This window comes from Corapipo altera, unplaced genomic scaffold, assembly GCF_003945725.1.
Source record: "Corapipo altera isolate COAL_440 unplaced genomic scaffold, ASM394572v1 49, whole genome shotgun sequence".
In the NCBI taxonomy this organism is placed as follows: domain Eukaryota; kingdom Metazoa; phylum Chordata; class Aves; order Passeriformes; family Pipridae; genus Corapipo; species Corapipo altera.
The window spans coordinates 5,919,128-5,941,671 of NW_020884879.1; the positions used below are offsets into that span (position 1 = coordinate 5,919,128).

At 37.2% G+C, this 22,544-nt stretch overlaps 1 protein-coding gene across 6 annotated transcripts in view; it reads left to right on the forward strand.

Annotated features, from left to right (window-relative positions):
• Positions 1-22,544, forward strand: part of ASXL3 (ASXL transcriptional regulator 3) — a 129,971-nt gene that overhangs the window by 69,667 nt on the left and 37,760 nt on the right. For 4 of the 6 annotated variants that reach the window (XM_027638713.1, XM_027638714.1, XM_027638715.1 and 1 more), the window contains 3 exons: positions 10,906-11,023; positions 11,933-12,052; positions 16,447-16,610. In XM_027638713.1, the coding sequence (XP_027494514.1) occupies positions 10,906-11,023; positions 11,933-12,052; positions 16,447-16,610 (402 nt within the window). Of the gene's footprint in view, positions 1-3,347; positions 3,558-6,956; positions 7,030-10,905; positions 11,024-11,932; positions 12,053-16,446; positions 16,611-22,544 lie in introns of those variants that run through there. The other 2 variants (XM_027638716.1, XM_027638718.1) reach the window with 2 other exon arrangements.

Here is a 22,544-nt window from a genome sequence, read left to right on the forward strand (position 1 = left end):
TATGATGGAATAGTGGATTTTTGCTTTGTTCTCTAAAGTTTCAAGTGTTGGCTACTGCCGTATATACACTGCAGATTTGATTTGTCGTTGTAGCGGAGGTGAATAAACTTTAACAGTGATTTCCTTTATAAAATTGCTGCTCAAAATTTATTCTTTCACTTTCTAGTCTTTCTATTGCTTTTATGGATACACAGTAGCTAAAATTTGTACAAAGAACCTGTAGTACCTTTGAATACTGAAGCAGCTTTTTGACATTTGTATGCAAAACTCTTTCAACTGATACAAACTTACTGGTTCCATGCTAAAGTAACAGAGGATGAGGTGTCATCACACTCAGCAAGTGCTTATGCTATATAGATGTATATATACTGTATGTATATATTGTGATGGGGTCTTCCTTAGCTATTGCTTTTTATCTATTACTAAACAATCTTCACAGAATGAAAACCTACAAGATAGTTTTCAGTTTCCTACTTAATTTATTTAAAACCAATGAGTTCTTAACATTACCTTGGTCTTGTGTGTGTTTCTTTTGTAACTATTAAAATTAAAATGAGAGGGAAGTTCTACTTGAAGATCTGAGCTGGAATTAGAAGATTTTCTCCGCTGTTTATCTACTTATTAACCACTCTACTCATATATAATTCTCTTTAAATTATTATATGCTGGATTTACATATGATTTGGTTTTTAGTCGATTCTAGAGATATAGTCCTGGGTTTAGATTACACAGAGCAATCTCATGTTACCTTGAAACAGCCTTCACTTTAGAATGTTCCATGAATCAAATTAGTCACAACACTGCATTTCTTGAGCTATGCGAGGAACTTGGAGGAAAGGGCATTTTCTGAGCCCTGCCTCTTGGTCTTGATTTCTCTCAAGTAGCAGTGGATTTGGGGTACTTTGCAGGGGGTAAGGTTTGCAGTTGCAGTGGACTTTCATAAGGTCTGTGTCACAGATCGGTCCTCGTCTCCTCACCTTTCAAAGGCTGGGCTGCCATTTTGGTCTGGAAGCTTTCTAGCTTCACCACCTTCCATGGTGTCCTTGTTGGGAGAGAGATTTTGAGTGTTTTACCACTGAGTGTGTTTCATGCTTCTTTTTTGTTTCTGAGGGAGTTTCAGTTTCGCTTTTCTGTAATGCTTACACTTTGCTCTGGGTGTAATGTCCAAAACATAGTTCCCATTCATGGAGTTTAGACAAAAGAGCCTATGGTGTAGAGCTGCCTTTTATACTTGGCTTTCTGATGGCAGATTTTACATATTTCTGTTTCCCTTTTGCTAATGGAAGAGCTTGGGTATATGTGCCCAGCTGTTGCTGATCTAATACCTTTGAAAAGAAGGCTTATGGCACGCTGTCACATGCTGATTTCCTATCAATACTGATCAGTTCCATACTGATTTACTTCATTTTCACACTCGAGAGTTTTGGCATGCAGACCCATGTAAGGACCTCTTCCTGGGAAAGTACTGAACTACACCTGCATCTGCTAGCAGTGTTACATGGTCACACTACTGTGTGAATTATGCTTGCTCTGGACAAGGCTAACTCAAGTACGGACATCAAGGCATGGCATAGTATCTACATACTCCTCTCTGGTCCAATTTCTGTTCCATTGACTTGAGGTGATACTTTTTTTGGAAGTCTTCACTATATACAGATTTGTCTATATCTATCAAGATGTTCTTGGAACATTTCTCAGAAGAAACGATCATACCTGCAAACTGACCTCACATAGGTAACACTGAGAATGTGTGAATATCCAGGACATTGAGGTGGTATTAGTGTCTTTTGGACTCTGATAGCCAAATGTAAGAGCACCTTGTCCGTCAGTGTACCAGTTGTTTCCTGGGTCAGTACCAAGAGAGGATAAAGAAGATACGATATAATGGTGTCTGGGTTGATAGTAGACCTCCCAGACATGGAAGAAAATACTGCCTCACTTTTGGCACTTTGGAATCAGCACCAAGAAAGGTACCCATAAATTTTCTGTTGGGAGAAGAGAAGGATACTTCATTCAGACTCAGGATCTGAATACAGACCAGGACATGTCTGAGACTGTGCTGGGCATCCAGATCTCTTTGTAGAGACAGAAACTCCAGAGACAGCAGCCAAGTGGGTTTGGGAGGAGAGAAGCTCAGGAATTAAGGGAATCAACACAAGGTATGTTACTGCCATGGTTTGTTTTGTTTTTCTTAACTTTGGGCTTTGTCTGCATGCTTGGTGGCTGGGTTCATATATGTGCCACTATTTGATTCATAAAGTGGGTAGATGCAGTTTTTTATTGAGAAGGAAGGCACCCATCCGTATGATTTGTTCTTATAGTAGCAATGGCTACTTCACACCCCTTTTTTTTCCAGTGGATGCTGTCAGGCCCCAAGCAGTAATAGAGCTATGGGGAAGTTATAGTTTAGCTCATGTGTTGCTTCAGAATTATAGGACAATAGACCTGTACAGCTCCAAATAACATTTCAGGCTGACTTTTCTACTGCAAGTGTCATAATTATTAGAAACCAACCTACAGCCTACAGGAGATTAAATTTTGGAGCAGAATGGTTAACACTGTAATTTAGCCCTGATTTACCCAATTCACAGAAGTCGTTTATTAAGATTTCTTTGTTTGTTTCTTTTTTTTGGACACAGGTGTCCAAGTGCCTAGGTTGGCACTGAAGGTAGAATCCTGATCTCCCATGATGCTGGTGTGAATTTGCTTTCCTGTCTTCAGCTCACACTGCTTATCTTGCTTTGAGAGAAGAACAAGAGCAAACTCACCAGTCTTGCTCCCTCCACGCTCATTCTGTTAGGGCTTCTTTCTTTGACTGCAGCCAGATACAGGCTATCTCAAAGCATTTTGCTGTCCATAGGAAGTAATCCTGTATGAGTCTGTCTGTGGTGTCTCTCCTTTGACTCATTTGAGCAACTACTCACTCACATGCTCTGACATAAGCCTGATAAATTTGCCTGACCTCCTTTCCCTTCCTCGCCCCAAAGAAGCAAAGGTGACAGAGAGGATCATTATGATTTTTGTCCTTATCACTTAGAATTAAGTGCAGGGTGTCTTCCTGAAAGGCTCTGAAAATCCACTGAACTGAGAGGTATTTTTTGTACTGAATTCCTCGTTATAGAGAGTTTACTGCAGTTCCTCAGTGTCTCTGTTAACCATCTTCCTGTGTTTCATTTCAGATGCTACAAATTTACCAATGCCACAGTTGGAGAATTCTGGCTCCCTAGCTGAAGCATTTCATCAGATGTCTGGCAACATGAGTGGTGATTCTTGACAAATTTTCGAGTCAACAAATGGAAAAGAAGGAAAACATGTTGCTTTTTGACTTCTAGAGAGACATGGGAAGGGACAGTGGAATTTACAAAATGCATTCAGAAAAATGGAAGTTTGAAGATGATAAACTAAACTGATTTTCTGATTACCAAGACAAATCTAGGGAAGAGAACAGAGAAGCTATGGCAGGGAGACTGCATAATGGGGAGAAGAAGCTGGAAGAGCAAGAGTTCCAGCCGAAGCTGTTCAGGGAGTACATGCATTGCCCGAAGGCTGGCTGCACGGTATGTCCCTCTAAAGGTCCATATGCATGGGCAGCATGTACCAGCTGCTCAACACAGTGCTTTGGTAAGACGCAAGACAATATTTATGAGACTCTCTTCTGGGTCATCCCCTTGGTCCTCATCCCTTACCCGTGATGGAAAGAAAGGGACAGGAGTCCACACAATCCCTGCATTCTCTTTGTACTGCTTTTAAATAACTGGCTCCCAGTTACTGGGGCACTCTGCTTGTTTGTTTCTCCTATGGGGTTGTTTGCATAGCATGCTTTTTACAGTGTTCCTGCACGTTTTCAGTTTTAATAAATGTATTTCACAGAATTTCTTAGTCTGAGAAATAACTAAGGAATTTTAAAGCAGCTTTAGAACAGTACCATGCTGAAGTGTAATTACCCGCCTACCTCACTGTAGGATAGTGTCCTTCACTTAAAATATGGCACAAGCATTCCCTTTGGTTAATCCTACCATTGCTACGTAACGGAATCTTCTTCTGAATTATGGATTGAAAGCACTCACTTTCTTCTGTTCTGTAGCTGCTGTTGCTTTTTTCAAGTCTCAGATAATCAAGCTGGGGATAGCAGCCGAGTAGTAAGCATTGCATTTATCTGATCATGTTTTTCTTTAAGTAACCTGGGCAGCTATTTAAGATATGTTGGTCGTTGCGATTGCATTAATGGCAAATATAATCCAGTTAAGCTTTTCCAATGACGTTACATGATTTTTCCATATAGTGGCAGTGAATGTTGAAGTGAGTATCTTCTCCTGGGCCATATGAAAAGAACAGCTTTTGATTTGAATAGTTTGTAATATGAATTTATACCCAGGTGACAATGAATCAGGCCTTAATCTTGAAGTGCATCCTAGAAATTGTTGGCCTTTTTGGGGGAAGACAGGAGTTGGAACAGCTCACAACTCTTCTTAGCTCAAGGAAGCCTCCTACAAAATGTTGACAAGCTGTTCTGAAAACTGTAGAGTAGGTCCCCAGAAGACTGTGTGCTCAGGATGCGTGTGCACGTGGCAGAACCCAAGCTGAAACAGGATGTCTGGCAGAAAGGCGTTACACTACTTACACTGGTGCAATGTAAATTCTCTGAGAGGTAATGTGAGAAGGGTTTTTTTCTGGAGAATGGTAGTCTAGCCCTGAAGCCTCTGCTGCATGCTTTGGACCCTATACAGAGTACACTGGCAAATTTGACCTAATGGAAAACGTTGATTACTGTTTTAAGATTTTGTATTGACATTGCTATCTTTATTTTAGTTTGATTTTAAACTGCGATTTACAAACTGTTTCCTTACCTATGTGTGCTTTGTTGTGCCAAAAAACAGATTTCCACACTTTTCAACTGATGGTATTAGTTTAGTACTACACAAACAATTAAAAAAACCCACAACACTTCTCTTTGGAAAAAAATGTTTGCTGAGTTGATTCATATGCCATCATCATTCCCATTCACATACGAGTCAGAACAGATGTTGAACACATCACATTTTTTTTTCCTTCTCTTGTTTCTGTGATTGGGAAAGCAACAAAAACATTTACTTTGCAGTCATGATCTGCAGCAACTGTAGCTGTAACTGCATTATTGTAATCCTGTAGAAAGCAGTGCTGGCTTGCAGGTGTACAGACATGCACATAAACACACACGTCTCTCTGTCTCTGCCCTGCAAACATGCAAGTTTTTAGTTCAGTGTTGGTTACTACACAGGTAAATGTTCATTGTTTATATATACTGTAGTCCTACAGAAAGACCCTGAACACTATTGGGACCTAAAGAACAAATATGCAACAAGAAATTCTTTGTATTCCAAATACAGACAGAAGTGTCACAAGGTAGAAGGATGGCATGAGGCAAGAAAAGATGCTTATTTGAGAAGTTATTAGCATTTATTTGAAAATAAACCCCAGGTCTCCAAACTTCCATCCTGGTGATTCCAATACTGCTCTTCATCTCCACATGTTCAGCTGTGTACACTCGGCATCATACCGATATGCTTGGGGTACAAGTCTGGTCGGAAATGAATTTATTTGCTTTGGAAATGGCACTTTGTAGTTTTTTCCATAGGACACCTTTATTATGCTTTAATCTTATGTTCGCATGCTTATAACCAAGTATTTTGAATGTATGTTTAATATAAGAATTAGTGTTATCCTGAAAATAATAATGTGTTTTTTCTTCATGATTTTTTCGTGCTTACTGTTTTAGTTTAACTGTTCCATCTATCCATGAAACAGGTTGCCACTGAGAAATTTTAATTTAACAGAGACATGAGAAGGCTGTCTTAATTTTAAGGCTGCCTTAGTTTTACTAACAAAATGAGGATGAGAGAGAGGACAAAGACTGAATTTTATGGTGGTGTTAAGTGAATCAGTAATAAACTATAAATCTATTTCATCTCTGTCAGTTTGGGATCCATGACCATTATGTAGAGTTGTTATTTATTTTATGCAGTAGACTTTGCTCAGTGTATCATTGCTTGTGTTTTCATATTGCAGAACAGAAGAATTCCATAGCTTTACATTTCTGATCCATAATGTGTGAAATTTCAAAGGTTATGTTTCATGATATAAGTTTCAGAATGTAGACTTGACATTTATGGAACAAATAGAAATCTGGGATGATGTTGCTTAATGCAGCCAAGTGTTACATGTCTTTGTTGTTAATAACTTAATTTTTAACATTCTCAGCATGTCATGCATTTAAGCTCGAATGAAAGTGTTTTTCTGCATTAATGGTTTATCTGTGTGCTGCATTTTTTCATTCTGAGTTGAAAAGATGTGGGAAAGAAAAATAATTAAAAAAAAATCCAAAGCAGCAGTGAAATCAGAGCATAGAGCTTGACATTTTGCTTCTGGTGCTCTTTTGGGGATGTATTTTGCCCCTCTCTCCAGTTACCTTTTAGGTCATATTGTTTCCTTTCGTTCCTTCTTCAAAAATGACTTTATGCGTTCTCACTGAAGATAGTCAACCATTTTGTCACATGGGTGAAGAAGTCTTTCCTGTGTTAAGATCAATTAAAATGATTTATTATTTTTAAAAGCATATAATGGTATGCATGAAACCTCCAACACACTGCAATATTCCAGGGACAGAAACTCTGAAAAATTGAAGGATACTTGCTCTTGTCACCTCTTTATTAAAAAACTGCTTGGAATTAGAAGTTCACTGTTAATTTCATGGTGTTTTTCTTTTGCCATCTGTCTTCAGAGTTTATGTTTTCTTAATTCTCATATTTTTATTTTATTTTGAGTTCTTCGTATGAAAGTGAATTGATAGGTTACTTAAAGATTTTAGCAATAAAAATAATTTCATTAAACAAAATAATTATGCCAAGCCCTGTGTAATGACCATGGCAGTATTATTCAACAGATGGTCACAGGTTCATTTTTATGAATGGGAATATTGGGAATTCTTCATACTCATTATGTGCGAGGGATTCACAGATGTCCTTTGCAAATCTGCTTGTGAAAGGCTTGGATGTAAGTATTGTATTTTGGTGGTACTGTTAAGAGAGCTTTTAATGTTTTGACTTGTATATCACATGAACTTTCATTTTTTTATTTATTTTTATTTTTTTGCTGTACAGTTAGGGTGGTAGTAATGTTTTACTTCAACGGTGATCAGTTCTAGGTATTTACAACTTGCAGCTTTTTTAACTCAAGAATTTAGCACAAAGTGATTGAATGCATTTGAAAGGTAAATATAGTCTCATTAAAGAAAAATATGCTTTAAGTAAAGTATCATATGCACTATATGTGTTTTTCTCTGAATTTCCATGGAGAAAATGATGCCTTACCATTTGTTAATATCATTGACCGTTTCTTGCAGTTCTGTAGGAAGCCCAGCCAGGAGGTTGTATCTCTAAAATGGATGAGATGCAAAAGGCATGTTGGTAAAAGAAGCCAGTGTAGTTTGTGTTAGTTACTGTTTTCATATCTACAGTGAAATCTGGAACTTGTTTTTGTTGTGTTTTTTTTTTTAATAAGTTATAACATTTCTCATGTTCTTCAGTGCTAGTTACAAATTTGACTCATCTACTTTGTGCTTATTCCCATCACCAGAAGAGCCAAAACGAGAGATTTATTTTATCATGGTGACTAGGAAAGCACTAAATTAGCTTGGTGCACTAAAAGCTTAATATAGCAAAGCGTGTGGTGCATGTTTTACTTGGAGTAATCTCATTGACTTCCCAGCTAAGTAGAATCAATCTTGGGATACAAGATTCTTGTCTTATTCTACAGTAGTCTTGTATCCTAAAATTAATATCCCTCAGGCTAAGTGTAGAGAAGTTATATATTTGTCCTCAGCAGAGACTGTACAGAGAGTGTCCTTGGTTTATACTTAACTCCTTCTGGTGTTTGGCTTTCCTTGTAACTAGATGTCAGTCAGCAGTTTCTCCTGCTTCTGGGTTGCTTCTAGTGTTGTCTTGCAAAGACTTGTCTATCCAAAATTTCAGACCCTGCAGCTTCACATTCAAAGGAGAATTTAACACAAAATTGTGATTAGATGGGCATGATATGTCCCACTAAACAGAATGTCTGCACAGAATCTCAGCCCTGCAAATCATATGTTAGATTATTTACTTGCTGTTTTTGTACCCTCCTCTCATGCCTCATATCATTCCTTTGACAAATGGAAAGATAGGCATAGGGAAGGTTATTTTTCTAGTCTCAGTACACAGGGTAATTTATTGACACTTTGTATTAGAAGTTTTACTTGTATTTTAGTGTCCATGTGGTTTGTTGTTTGTTTTTTTTTTATTCTACAGCCTGTCTTTTAGATGTACATATCTTTACTGTCAGCTTGAGCCATCCCATAGAGACTGATTTACCTACTTAACTATGGGCCTGGTGTGCTAATTGGTTCCTTGCATTTTGAAACTGGAGGAGATGGGGGACTGGCAGTGAAACAATTGACATTAGGGCAAAAGAAACACTGGAAAACAAATGTGTGTCCAAGGGAAATAGTGTCTTTAAGGTTCATGCTTGACCCTCACGTATTGAGGAGCTTAGCCTGTAGCTTGAGGAGTGGGCTATGCCTCAAAGTAAATAGTTCTGGTAGCTACGTTTGTCTGCTTCCAACTGTGTTCCCTGGTTTTATGGCTCTGACTGTCCAGGGAGTGTCTTGCGTTAGTGCTCTGTGAGCATGGACTGGCTTGTACTTCTTGAAAATGCCAGATGAGTTGCAGAAATGTGTGCTTAAGGTCCACAAGGGGCCTTCCTGTAACACAAAAGAAGGTAAGTGGTGCACCTGACAAAGACTGGGTACCACTCCCCTCACTCCAGCAGCATGTGTGTCAACTGAGGTGTACAAATGCTGACTGCCTGTCATTGGTGGAGGATACACTGTTGTTTACTTTCTCTCCTTTATGAGAGTTCAGTCTAAAGCATTGAAAATCAACTGTGAGGCTTTACAAAAAAATCTGCCTTTGTCACAGTGGCTGTATAAATCATTAAAATAGTGTTTTCTTATGGATGCTGGCAACAAGGCTATGGACCCTTGGTAGAGGTGGAAATTGTCTTGGAATGTCAGAAGAAGGCTGGAGGAGAACATGGAGCATCATTTGGGCTCTGACCGTTTGCCTAGGGAGGATGACACTGAGGATGGATATTTCTTTGCTTTGCTTTTCATCGAGCAAATAAGGCTGTGGGGCACAATGATACGAAGTTTGGGTTGTGGTTATATTGGTGTGTGGTTAGTGCAGACATTGCCTTTCTTTTCAGTTAATTTTTAGTGAACTGTTTGCTGCTATCTCAGTGGTTTTACTGTTAATTAAGCATCACCTGGTTTGACAGGACTGCACTGAGGGTCATTTTTGGAAATGTGGGGAATTTTTCAGAAATGTTAAAATTTTAGAATTTTCTGTCTGTAAGTCTGGCTATGCTTGCTCAAGACCAATATGAATTTTCTGTTTTTAAAATGTTTGAAGTACAGACTGTTCTTTATGGCTTCTGTTTGTTTCTTTGGTTCAGTGCAGATCTGACCAGCTTCTTCTCTTTGTTTGCTTTCAAGTGTTCTAATTTACTTTTTATTGCACAGTGCTTATGTGTCTTTTAAGAAGTACTATAAAAGGGGTTAATCGATGAAATAGCTTCTGTGTGGCTTGGTGTATTTTGTGTTGTGTAGTGTGTTATTTAGAGGAATAGACCAATATCGATTTCTTTCTTTTTAGGTTGTTGGGTTTTTTTTCTATTATTTAACTATGTGAACATTTTGGAAAGATATTACAGATTCATTAAAGTTACAGACTTAAATCTTGTAAGGCATCAGTCATTCATGCTCATAAACCTGTAGGGATAATTCATATTAAATATGTTCCTTGTTCATGTAGTATTACTCTAATAAATCCCCCTCAAGATCATAACACAAATCACAATTGTAAAAAGAGAGTGCACAGTAAGATTGGAGAAAAATAGATAGGAGAATAGGAGAGATCTGTATTAAGCCCAGCCCATTCTGATTAATTCCAGAATTTTAATGCTTGCAGATGTATTAATTGGCGGGTATTCATATTTGTGTGTTTTAAGATCTTTTGAATGAGATATCATTTTCCATGTAAAATAGTCTGATGGCTATTTGCTATTTCTAATCTTTAAATATTTTGTATTACATTATCAACCCTGTATTCAATACATTTATGAAACACAAAGCACTCCCATTTTTAGAAATTTATTCGTGTATCATTTTTCCCCAGATTTGCCAGAACACCATCATGTTCGTGTTCTGAAGGTTAATGCCCAAAGTCAAACAGACAGAAGCCAAATGCTGCAAGGTTTCCAAGATTAGGACTGATTCCCTTCACGAAAATAAATGATTCCTGCCATGTTCAGTGATTTTGTGCAGCACTACTCACGGCTGAGTGAGTGCATCAATACTGTAGTCCTTACATGCTGTACATACTGATGACACTCCGTGTTAACTTGATTGACTGAGCAGTATACTGGAGAGGATGCACCTGCGAGAGATGTGCAGACATATATATTTTTATTCTGGTTTTGAAGCATTTTGGTTTTACTTTTTTTTTTTGGAAGTCTTAGTTTCAGATTCCATGGGTTATCACATTGTGCTGTTAAGGTAGAGCAAACAGTTATGTGCTTCTTTGTTGTAAAAACTGGGTTGGAAAATGTTCTAAGGTGCATCTTCTTTCTCTTTATAAAAAAAGGAAAAAAAGCCTGATTTTATATTTTAAAGGAAAATGACATAAAGAGGACAAGTATGAAGTCTGGCAAGTCAGTAGCTATGTAAATTATGCTTATTTTAAGGGATTCAGTTTAATGGTAGAGAAATGTCTTGTGTAATTTACTTATAAGCATTATTTTTTGTTACAGTACTATGTTTTGTTATCATTTTTGTAGGCTTTAAGACAGCAGCAGAAAAGAAGAAATGGAGTCTCAATGATGGTAAACAAGACTGTTCCTCGTGTTGTTTTGACACCATTAAAGGTGTCTGATGAGCAGTCGGATTCACCTTCAGGTAAATAGCTAAAGGACCGTTTGCAAGATCAACTCTAGTCACAGAGCATTCCTCTGAATCAGCTGTGTAGTATACAGAATTTGGAATTGTTGGGTGGCTTAGTTTAATGTCTTTATTTCCTTATCAAATCTGGTGTCTTGAGGATGAAGATTTTTCTTTAATAAAGAACTGAAGGCGCACAGTAAAATGGCAATTGGTAATAGCAACAGCTTTAAAGGAATGCAAAGTAACATTTTGTTTGGCTCTGGAGCTCTAATGGAGGACCACATGCTGGTATTCAATGCCATAAAAAGGGGAGGAGGGGGGAAAAAAAGGCAAGCTTCTCTGTGAGTGTGAATTTGTGTCTCAATTCTGCATTGCAATACTCGAATCCTTTTGTTAGCTTTTCTTGTTCTGATACCATGCTTATCACTGCAGCATAACCTTGACCTTTAGCTCTGGTGGTTAAGTTGCTTCATTTTAAGAGATTTCTATGTCTATGTTTAACACAAACTGACAATTGTATTTCCAAGCATATCCCTTCTATAAATGTTTCTTCACAAAGAAATTATCTTTTTTCAGCTTTAGATTGCTTTGCTGCCCCATAACTTGAGGTTAAAATATTCTTAAGGGTACCTCTTGGGCATTATAGAACTATGTTATTTTTATTAGATCAGTGAACATTTTTATTGACTGCAGTGTTCAGTTAAACTTAGGTTTTCAGCACTTAATTGATTTATTGAGCTTTTACTTCCATTTCCTCTGATGATAAGGAATCATATTGTTACCAGAAAGTTATATTGCCTTTCAGCAAGTAGATGTCAATTTTTTTAAATCCTATTTCTGTTTTGTTTACGGAGTAGGGGGTGCTGGGGGGATGTTGGTAAAAGTGCAAAAGCATCATGTTTGAGGGATTTTATTTTTTCTAAGGATCTGAATCTAAAAATGGTGAAGCAGATGGTTCTGATAAAGAGATGAAACATGGGCAAAAGTCTCCAACTGGAAAACAAACAAGCCAGCACTTAAAGAGGTTAAAAAAATCTGGTTTAGGTGAGTAGGAGTAAAATAAATATCTTACTTGTAATACTGATATTTTTCTAAACTCTGTGTTCTCTTTAAAAAAATTATTTTTCTGGTTTATCTGTCCCTTTTTCAAACTCAGCAGCTTACCCCTCTCTCAAGAAGACATCTTTCTGGCTACCCGGAAAATCCATGGTCTTTTTTTTTTCTCCCAGAATGATTTTCTGTAGTTGCTTTTTAAAGTCTGACAGACCCAGCAACTGCAGGCAGAGAGGTGATTTAGCAATTAGGTTCTGATGGTCGTGTAAGGATTTTGTGGGAGATGGGGGCAGGGTGCAGCAGATATTCTTTCTTCATGGTAAATTTGCTTGCCATCTATTATGCATTTATTCCCAAAGATAATAGCATATTGGCTAACGTGCTTGCCCTTTTAGAAATTAACCTTCTCCTTCTTTCATTTGCATTATTTCTTGTCATATAGAGATTTGGCATATAATTTTTGGTTGATTCTCCTTCTTTGGATGATTTATTTCTTCAGTTGGATCTGTAATTATTTTGAAGCTACATCTCTTCAGAAAACTGTAGATAGGGTTTCTGGTTTTATTTTCAGTGGTTTTTTAGCAAGATTCATGGATGATGTTCTGTAATTAACAAAGAATTTTCTCTGAAGAGATGCTAAAAGTAAATTTGCAACTCCATGTGATAGGCAGATTTTCCTGCTCTGCATGAAATTTAATTGGAAAAGTTCCCTAGGGAGCATAAAATGTAGCATTCACTAAGACTCTTGTCTTGGCTAAAGTCAAGTTGAATAATGACATAACCGTTTCTTTATCTTTTCAAAGTCCTTTTTGCATTCAGCAGACTGCTGAATCATTTAGAGAAGTATTTGCCATGTGGCCATGTTGGAAAAGTTAGCAAACAAGCTCTTTGTAGTGGTTATATCATCCTAAAAGTTATCTTATGCCTCTCTTTGTGGTGATAAGATAGTTCTTCTTTATTAATCATCGCACCTAGTCCTATTTTTATATGTAATCATCCTGTAAAATGCAAGGTACTTACTTTACTTCCAAAATACCATAGGTGAGTTTTAAAATATGCTATTGCCAGTTCCTGGCAAACTGTTTCCCATAAACCATATTGTATCACAGCCTCCCATGAAAGTGCACTTCTGTTTCATACGTGATCTTTCTGCAGGTTATTAATCAGTTCCATATAGATAGCTAATTCTTTATGTTGACCCAATGGCATTATTCAAAACTGACAATACTCCTTCAGTATTGCAGCTTTTGCTATGCAAAGTTATGTTTAACTTTAGATGATTTCCTGTAACTTTTCTCTACATTTAAGACTGAGATACATAATTTCAAGTCCTTCCTCCCCATCTCCAGATATTACCTAAATTGTTACCTGATGATATCAAATGTAGAGTGAATTAATTAGGTTTTTTATGGATTTCAGAAAAAAAATCCACTGGCCTTTTGGGACACCACACATGGAATGCAGGGCGTTTTGTAAAGTTTTAAGGGTCACTGTTCTTGTACCTGCTGAAATATATCTCTTATGACATAATATTTCTTGGGATGCTAAAAGAACAGTTGTTGAGCATCTTTGGGATTAGGTGCAGCATCCTGTATAGTGCACAATTCAGTTCCAGATATTCACTGATCTGCCCAGTAGACTTTCTGAGCTCTGATTAAATATGATGAGTTTTTTTCCCCTTTTGGTTAACAGATTCTGCCAAATATGTGATTTCTGTCCTTTTCCTGTTTTCATTTTTATACTTTGATTTAGAACCATGGTGATCCCATCTCTTCGTAGTTAATTCTCTGGTTTGGAGACTAATCTCTTTTTTTTTTTAAGACTGCAAGCCTGAGTTTCTCTTCTTACAGGTTCTATTTCTGATCTGGACAGTGATGCCCCTGAACTCTAATAGCAGCTATATAAGGATTAAAAGTGTCTTTCTCTGTGGAAAACAACATAAAAAACATTGGCATGTGTTTTGTCATAAAGTTATGATTAGTGATGAAGTAGTGGCATACTTCCATGCTCCTCCCAAACACTTCACTAAATCTGATTACAAACTTGAGACCTGCTAAATTAGCCATAGGAAGGGTGCAGGAGAGAGAGTTTGTTCTTGTTGTTCTGAACAGATTTTGAGGGATTTTTTTTTTAAATATGACTATGCTGGGCATCCACAGTTTGCTACTGGCCTAGAAATAATACACATATTTCTTCCTCAAGTTGATAAAACCTCCACAGTAGTCTGTAAGTGGTAGCAGGTCAAATAAATAAGGAAATGTGTGACCCAGGCACATAGAGTTAGGTTTCACTTTCTGGCTTGGGCATTTCATGCTGTTAAAATACCTGCCACTCAAAGATGATACTGACTTTGCAGCCATATAACTTCTTTTAGTTTGGATTATCTCTATGTGTATGTCTTTCCATGGGATATGAAGCATTAGCTGGTGAAAATGTTGCTCTAATTTGGAGTCACTTAGAAGATGGAGATATGTATTTTGTATTTATTAAAGAATAGAATATACATACAGGCAATAAAATTGGACACATCATACTACTTGTGTTATGCTTGTGTTCTTTTTGCATATATATTTAGTGGGTGGAACAGATGGTGAGGACAGTTTATTGTGGTGCATTCATGAAAATGAGCACTTCTTCCATACAATTGTCCTGTGTAACAGGGCACTCGTTTGTAATGGAGTCTCTGCTGTACTGAAATACAGTATGTTGGAAATATGTTGGAAAAGGTTATCCTGTGCTGAGTACACAGTGCCTGGTCTCATTCAGTTAGTATTGTCTGCTGAGAAATTAAAGGAAATTGCAAGAATGTTTGTGGGAGGCTGTGACTGAAAAGGAGCTTTTAGAATTTACAAATCTGCATTTTCTTTCATTTTGTACATTTTGTGGGTGGTGATGCAGCCTTTCAGGAAAGAGACCACCATAGGTCTTCAAAGAAATATAACACATACTTGCATTCTTTTTATTAGTGTTACTGTTAAGTAGCTTGTAGCATTTGAGACATTACTAATAATCAGTGTGCCTAAATTCCCCCATTTGTAAAACATCTATTCCTCACTAACATGTCAGTTGTAATCTTTGTTGAGAGGTTCTGTGTTAATGCCAAGTGCCATCATTGCTCATAGTAGAATAGTCTTTCACTTGTTTTTTAAGAGATTCTGCTGGAGTTTGTGTATTTTCTAGTTAATGCCTGTTTTGTTGCATCTTTGAAATATTGGAAAGTACAACAGACCAAAACCTGAAGGGGTTTCCTGGGAGAGGGAGAAGCTTTAGAGTTTTTCCAGCCACTAGGACTCCACTTTTTCCTTTGCCCCATTGAGTATAATAATATGTTAAGACTGAAAGGAATAAAAAGGATTGTAGTAATGTGTGTATATATATGTACACACACACACACCTTGAAGCAAGTAGCAGTAGTTGCTCTTTAAGAAGCTTTAAAAGCATCTTCTAAATATTAGCCTAGAAATAATAACAAAACCAGACCTCCAGTTATAGGGCAAAATCATATATACACCTGTCATTTCTGACAGGTATTTGTCTAACATATTCTTAATGATTTCCACTGATGGAGACTATATTGTCTCCCAGTTTATCTAATCAAGTGTCTCCTTTTCCCTGGTGGTTAAATGCTTTCTTTTCCCAGTATCTTAACAGATATATTTCTTACTGTGCAAGAGTTTAAGCTCATTGCCTTTGCTATCCACTTTGTACAGTAAGAAGACGTTATTCTGTACCCCTGTGCATCAGGTATATATGTATTTCACCTTCCTTCTGCTGAGTCTTTATCTTATTCCTGGGTTTGTACTGTTCCTCACAGACCATTTTCGAAACCTTTCATAATTCCCGCTACCTTCTGTGTGTTGATCATTTTAGATCATCAGTTCTTGGGAAAATTCTGAAAAATGCATGTTTTCAGACTCTGATTGAACACGCTAAATATTCTCATCTCTTTGATCACTGTCTATTCATACAGGTAGTTTTTAGCAGGTGCTATGGGACACTGCAGATGTGGAGCATGGCAAAAGAGAAGCTGTCCGTAATGATTGATTCACATCAACCTCGTCAGGCAGCCTTTTGCTTGAAAATAGATGCTTATGATTATTGTTGATGACATGGCAGGAATATTTTCTACTGTTGAGTTGGTCTCTTGAGCTGAAAGTATGAATATGTCAGCTGTGATGCTGACTGCAACATGGATCATGTAAGAGCTCAAGAGACAAATCCAGGGAATATAAAAGAAACTGTTAAGACACCTAGAAAAGGTTGTGTTACCCTTCTCAGAGTACCGTTTCTCTGGAGCTTACTATATTATACAATAAAAGCTAAAAACTTGTTCTTGCTCTCTTCCTTTATTTGTGTTTAAAGTTATTTCTGTTTATTTACTCCAGGACATTTGAAATGGACCAAAGCTGAGGATATTGACATAGAAACACCGGGATCTATTCTAGTGAACACTAACCTGAGGGCTTTAATAAATAAACACACCTTTGCTTCTTTACCTCAGCATTTTCAACAATACCTCCTGCTTTTGCTTCCAGAAGTAGACAGGCAGGTAAGTAGCATCATGCAATATTTCTTTCTTTAATGAGACTTTTTTACGGTGTGTTTTTATAGGCTGATTTGATTGACTAGGAGTTGTTCCAGGAAAGAATAAGGAGAAAGTTTCCATACTCTCTTAGGTAAAACTGTTAGATGTGGAATGACTGTAAAGTTTATCTTTAAGCGTCAACCATCTCCTGCTTCTTTTCTTCTTGAAAACTCTGCAACTCCCTGATTTGCCTAAATGGAAACTGGCCAGCAGATCTTCCAAACTTGCCAAATCTCTTAATTAGCTTTTCTACCTATGGTGTTGAAGATAAACTTCTCATTTTCAAGACTTTGTTTACGTTGAGTCTCTTTTCACCTGTTATCTTCCTTTGCACTCTGTCAGTAATGTCCAGGTCAATATTAGTTCTGTTAGGTTCTTCTCATCCTCCTCACCTTTTATGCAGGCGTGTGTATGCTCTCTCAGCCTCAATGCACTGAATCCATTGATTCACACCTTTTGTAAGGAATTTCTTCTCCAGAGCTTATGGCTGTTGGCTCATACAAGTCATTAATCAGTTCTGTTGAGGAGAATGATTTGGAGAATTAACAAGCTGGAAATAAAATTTCAATTTCATTATCTTTCCTACAATGTTTGTCCTTCCTGCATTTGTGGGTCACATTGCAGGGTTTCTTAGAGCAAGAAAAAAAGGCTTTCCAGCATGTCTAGTAGTTAAAATAGCAAAGAGAGCACAAAACCATTTTATTTACTCATTTGCCTCACTTAGGGATTTAAACAGTCTTACCAGTTTCAGTGGGGAATACTCATGTACTTAATTCAGACTCATTAACTTACCCAAATAGAGAATTATATTTTTAGCAGCTGGCCAGTATCCCTCTTTTTATGTAATAACAGAGAATGCAGGTCACTGAAATGAGTAATTAAAACCTGCATCTTAAATCAGTATTTCATTTCAGTATTGCAGGTTTCATTCTTAAACTGTTAGTAGTTAGCCTACCACCAATGCAGGCGAAAGCAGTGCAATATGAGACCAAAAGAGGAAGAAAAATTGTATTGATGTACATTTACTCAGCCTCTTATCAAATTAGATACTGTATGATCTGGACTGTAGTTGTGCACTTAATAACAGAATGTTTGAGCAGGAACATTAAAACCAGAGCCATAGGAGAAATGATGTAAGTGTAAGTGTATTTATTCTCAAGCTCCCACAGTGCAGTCAAAATCAGTATTAACAAATATTAAGAGAAATTTTTTCTCTGCTGTGAAACAGATTTTAACGTAGTGCCCAGGAAATATTTTCCTGATAGTTTTGGGTTTTTTTCTTCTTTTTCTAGTTAATTCATCAGAAGAGATTAAAAAAAAATAATTACTAGGTAAAATCATGTTTTTCTCTCCTCTCATCAAAAATCCCAATGATCCGAAATTACATTTCAAGTACAGTTTTTACTTTAAAATTTATTTTTAAAAATAGAGACTCTAGAACTCACAAACCCCTTACCTTCTTATCAGTGTTCTTACAGCAGAGGTTTTTGGCAAGAAAATCAGGAGAATATTTGTTGAGTTTAAACATTCCTCACAAGTTAAAAGCAATGCATTTCTTTTTAATTTTTATTTTAGAAGGCATTCACATAATGCATATAATATGTTATTGCAGAGCCCCAACACTACATAATTGGACACTGTTACTTTGCAAGCAAACTAATCAAAAAAAGCAGTTGTGATGAGACATTTTCAGATGTCCTCCTGTCTGTCATCTCCTCAGAGCATTCTGTTGGTTTATGTAGCATACCATGTTTTCACATGCATTTGGAAGGCAGGAGTCACCATTCATCTCTGGAAATTTAATGGAAATGTTTGGCCTCTAAGAATGATAGTTTGAGAATTGTTTTCTGGTGGAGAGTGGAATAGTCCTGAACCCTCACTTTGCAGAAGTCTTATTAGAGAAAGATATCTCTTAATATCTGAGAATATGCCCTTGGCTGTGGCTTAAGAGTGGCATCCCAGATACAGACTGAGGAGAGCAATTGAACTGCTGTTCTTTTGTTTCCTGTGACAAGTGGAAAATGCCAGTGTAGTGCTCAGGAATAAAGTGAGAAGGAGAGGGTATTCTAGCCTGGGAACTCTGGTGGGAGTCTCTGCTGTTGGTCACTGACTGGACAAGGCAAGGGTATTCAGTTTTCCTCTTTTATTTCTACTGTCTAAATCAAATGGGACATCAGGCAAGCAAAACCAGTGCAAAACTATTCTTTGAGTTAGCTGCCCATCTCTGGACAAATCTTCAGTTTCATTGCTTTTTATTGTCCTTTTCTTGTTTTGTCTGAGAGTTCTTATTTCTGCTCCTCTGGCTCTGAAGTGTTTCCTCCCTGTGTGCTGCTCTGCAGTTGGCTGCTGTTTTCTTCCCCAGAGAAAGCTGCATTTCTGTGTTGTCATGTGGATATAGTATGTGAAGTACTGTAATAAATGGCACTATAAAAATGTAATAGAGTTATGCTATTTGTGTATATATAGTGATCTGTGAAATAAATTACTAATGAAGTGCAGTCTCATTTAGGCTTTATTACTGCTCCACATAGAAAAACCCTATGATGAATGATTCTTTGTCATTTCTGTCATAAACACCATTTTTCTGGGCGGTATAACTCCTCCTCCTTAAATAGTACTGAGCTGAAACTTGTCATGCATGTGTCAGTTTGAATAAGCATTTTTAGAAACCATTAGTTAAGGGAGTTGAGGTTTTCTATTTTTTTGTGTGGAAGTGTTTATTATAAATAAATGACTTCTGTCTCAACCCTGATGAGTCTAATGTGTTCAAAAAAAGTTTAGGGCCAAGTTAGGGGCTTCCTGGGATGTGTTTTCTGGTCTTTCTTTTGTTTTCAAGTTTTGTAGTTGCTATCAGGGAGCCATTGGAGTCCATGGAACAAAAAACCTTAGAAAAGATGTCCCAGAATGGAAGAAGTTGAGAACAACTCTGCTGATGTTGGTGCTGTCATTTTTTTGACAAAGAGGAAGTGCATGATCATTGCTGGTTTTTTTTCCTTGGGAAAACATAAATTCATTCATTATTCACAATTTAAATTGATTTCAGCTTGTATGTTAGTTTATATTCCATTTGAGTAGCAATGAGGCTTGTGTGTAAGAAAATGCCTGTAAAAGAAATTGGAGAAAGTTGGCAGTTATGGTAGATACATTTTATCGAGGATTTTATTTGTTTTCATTTGGATTCAGATTGAATTAGTATGTAAACATTGTTCAAATCATCGAATCATAGAACATCCTGTGTTGGAAGGGACCCACGAGGATCGAGTCCAGGCACAGGACAGCCCCAAGAATCACACCATGGGCCTGAGGTCCAAACACTTCTTGATCTCTGGATGGCTTGGTGCTGTGACCACTTCCCTGGGGAGCCTCTGCCAAAGTCCAGCCACCCTATGGGTGAAGAATCTTTCCCTCATATCCAACCTAAACCTTCCCTGACACAGCTTCGTGCTGTTCTGTTGGGTACTGTCACTGGTCACTGGAGAGAAAAGCTCAGTGCCTGAGAAACAGGCACGTCCTAGACTTGTCTGTTTAGCAGACTAGTCCAAAACCTTGCATCACTGGATACTGGGAACCTCATGACTGAAATCTGATCATCCAGATTTTCAGCTTTTTTGATCTGTATGGACTCAAAGACTCAAAAACCTTGAAGCTCAGCTGATACAGAAGCCTGTTGGGTGATCCCAACCGAGGTGACTGAGCTGTAAATATAGAAAAACTGCAGGTATAGAAACTATATGGAAAGCAAAGTCTCTCCACAAAAGATTTCAGTTGTCACAAGTTCCAGCAAAGTATTTTTCTGCTCTAATTAGAACATTCTACACCTAAAGAACACTGGAATTTTCATCAAAGAATACCTGCTTCTAACATTGATACATAAAGCGATAGTTACATGTAACAGAAGCCTTCTTGACCACATCTCAGCAAATACTCATCTTCAAAGCTGGAAGTTTGTCTCTGTATCTAGATTGATATACAATATCAGTGCTTCTTTAAATATTAATTAAACAACATATATTGTGCAAGGATGAAGTAACGGGTCTGTACAACAGGTTGCTGAAGAGGAATGGCAATATCATGTCTACACCAGCTTTCCTTGTTGGTGCTACTGGGAAGTCAAATTCCTGCTATTATCACTGGAGTATGGGCAAAAGGAAGGGAAAAACACACATCTAGTAAGCTTCCAGGAAGAGAAGTACTGCCCCATCTGAATAGTAGCAGAAAGCTGAAATTATTTTACTGATCCTTAGAGAGCTAAAGAAAATGTTCTTTCCTGAATGCTGTGAAAAAAATGTGTCTTTCCAGACTCTACAAATGCTTAACACGATTTCTGATCTTTGAGAATTTAACTCCCTGTTCTATATTTTCTACTCTGGTAATACTGGGATCTTCTGAACCTCTTGTGATTTGTACCTTCCCTGCCCTTTCACATAGGATGGGAATTTCTTCCTGCAAAAACACTTCAAAGCCTCCTCGGACATGTGTGTTAGGTGGCAGTGCCATTTTATCTGACCAAACCTATTCAGGAAGAGCATTTAAAACACTAGAGGGAATTCTAGTAATACTTACATCTTGTCCTAGCTTTACTTGTTTAATGAAAGAAATTTAGCAATATTTTATCTACAGTTTATAGATAGTCAAGTTAGTTACTTAAATTAAAAACTTCAATATTATTAAGGAATTACTTAAACCATGTAGTATTGCTTAAGCATCTGTGAATATTTCAAGTTTGTAGTAAGTCAGTCTACTAAAAAGAAAAGCATGATGTACAAATCAAAGGATTCTAAAATGGGTCAAACACCACCCTAATCTCTTTCTTTTAATTTCTGAATCAGTGAATCCCAAAATAATTACTCTCTTTTGGTTTGGTGCCAGTATTGCCATGCCATAACATCACAGCATCCTTTTATTTTGAGGTTGGCGCAGGTTCTGTGTTTCCATCTTGACCTGTTCAATTTAGGTTGGTGCTTGCACTCCCAGTTTAATTCTGTCACTTTGCAAAGATTCCCTGTCACCTTGCATTGAAAAAAGGTACAGGGCGATGTCAGTTAGTGATATACTCTGTTCTGTTTAAAATAGTAAGAAGTAATTTTGAGGAGGTTATCTACAGAATTCCACTTCAAAACCTCTTTGCTTTCGTGTAGGATGAATCAGCTTAATATCATTCCTACCATTTGAGCAATGATGGCAAAAGATAACCATTGTTTTCAATGTGCACAAATTACTCATTCTCCTAAGCACATCAGTTTGAATTCTACAGTGGAGAACGGGTAATGAATAATACAAAATATTCTTGTGTTTGTAAAAGACAAGGAGAGAGGTCTGGTATCTGACATTCTGAACAGTTAGTATTTAGTATCTCACTGTATATTAGATTTATATTAAAAGAGAGTAAGCGAAGCTTGATTTTCACGGTTCCTTTCCTGTAGTAGTGTAACCATCTTCCTGTTTGCTTTATTAACTTCATCAGTGCTTGAGGATTATATTTGCCATTGGTCTTTACCATAATTTCCTTTATAAAAGGACCAACTGCAGAAATAAGTGTTGCGTGTATTATGTGCTCCCAGGTTTATTTTATGTTTCTATCCATGGAATTATTGTGTAGCGGTAGCTAATGGTTACCTTATCTTACTTAGCTGCCTTTTCTGCTAATACTACAACCTTTTAGCTGTGTCCTTTTCAATTCTCTATTATCAGTAGCTTTCAAATATTTATTATTATGTTCCTGTAAATGTTTGAGTTTTACACTGAAATAGTTTTAAGGTTATGACAAAAGCAATTAGTTCAGAGGAGAACATTTGCAGTTGAAGGTTAAATGCAACATATGTCTTCTGCACCTAAGCATATTTAAAAAGCTGTTAAATTGGCACCCCTGTGTGTGCAGTAACTGAAGATCATTTTATG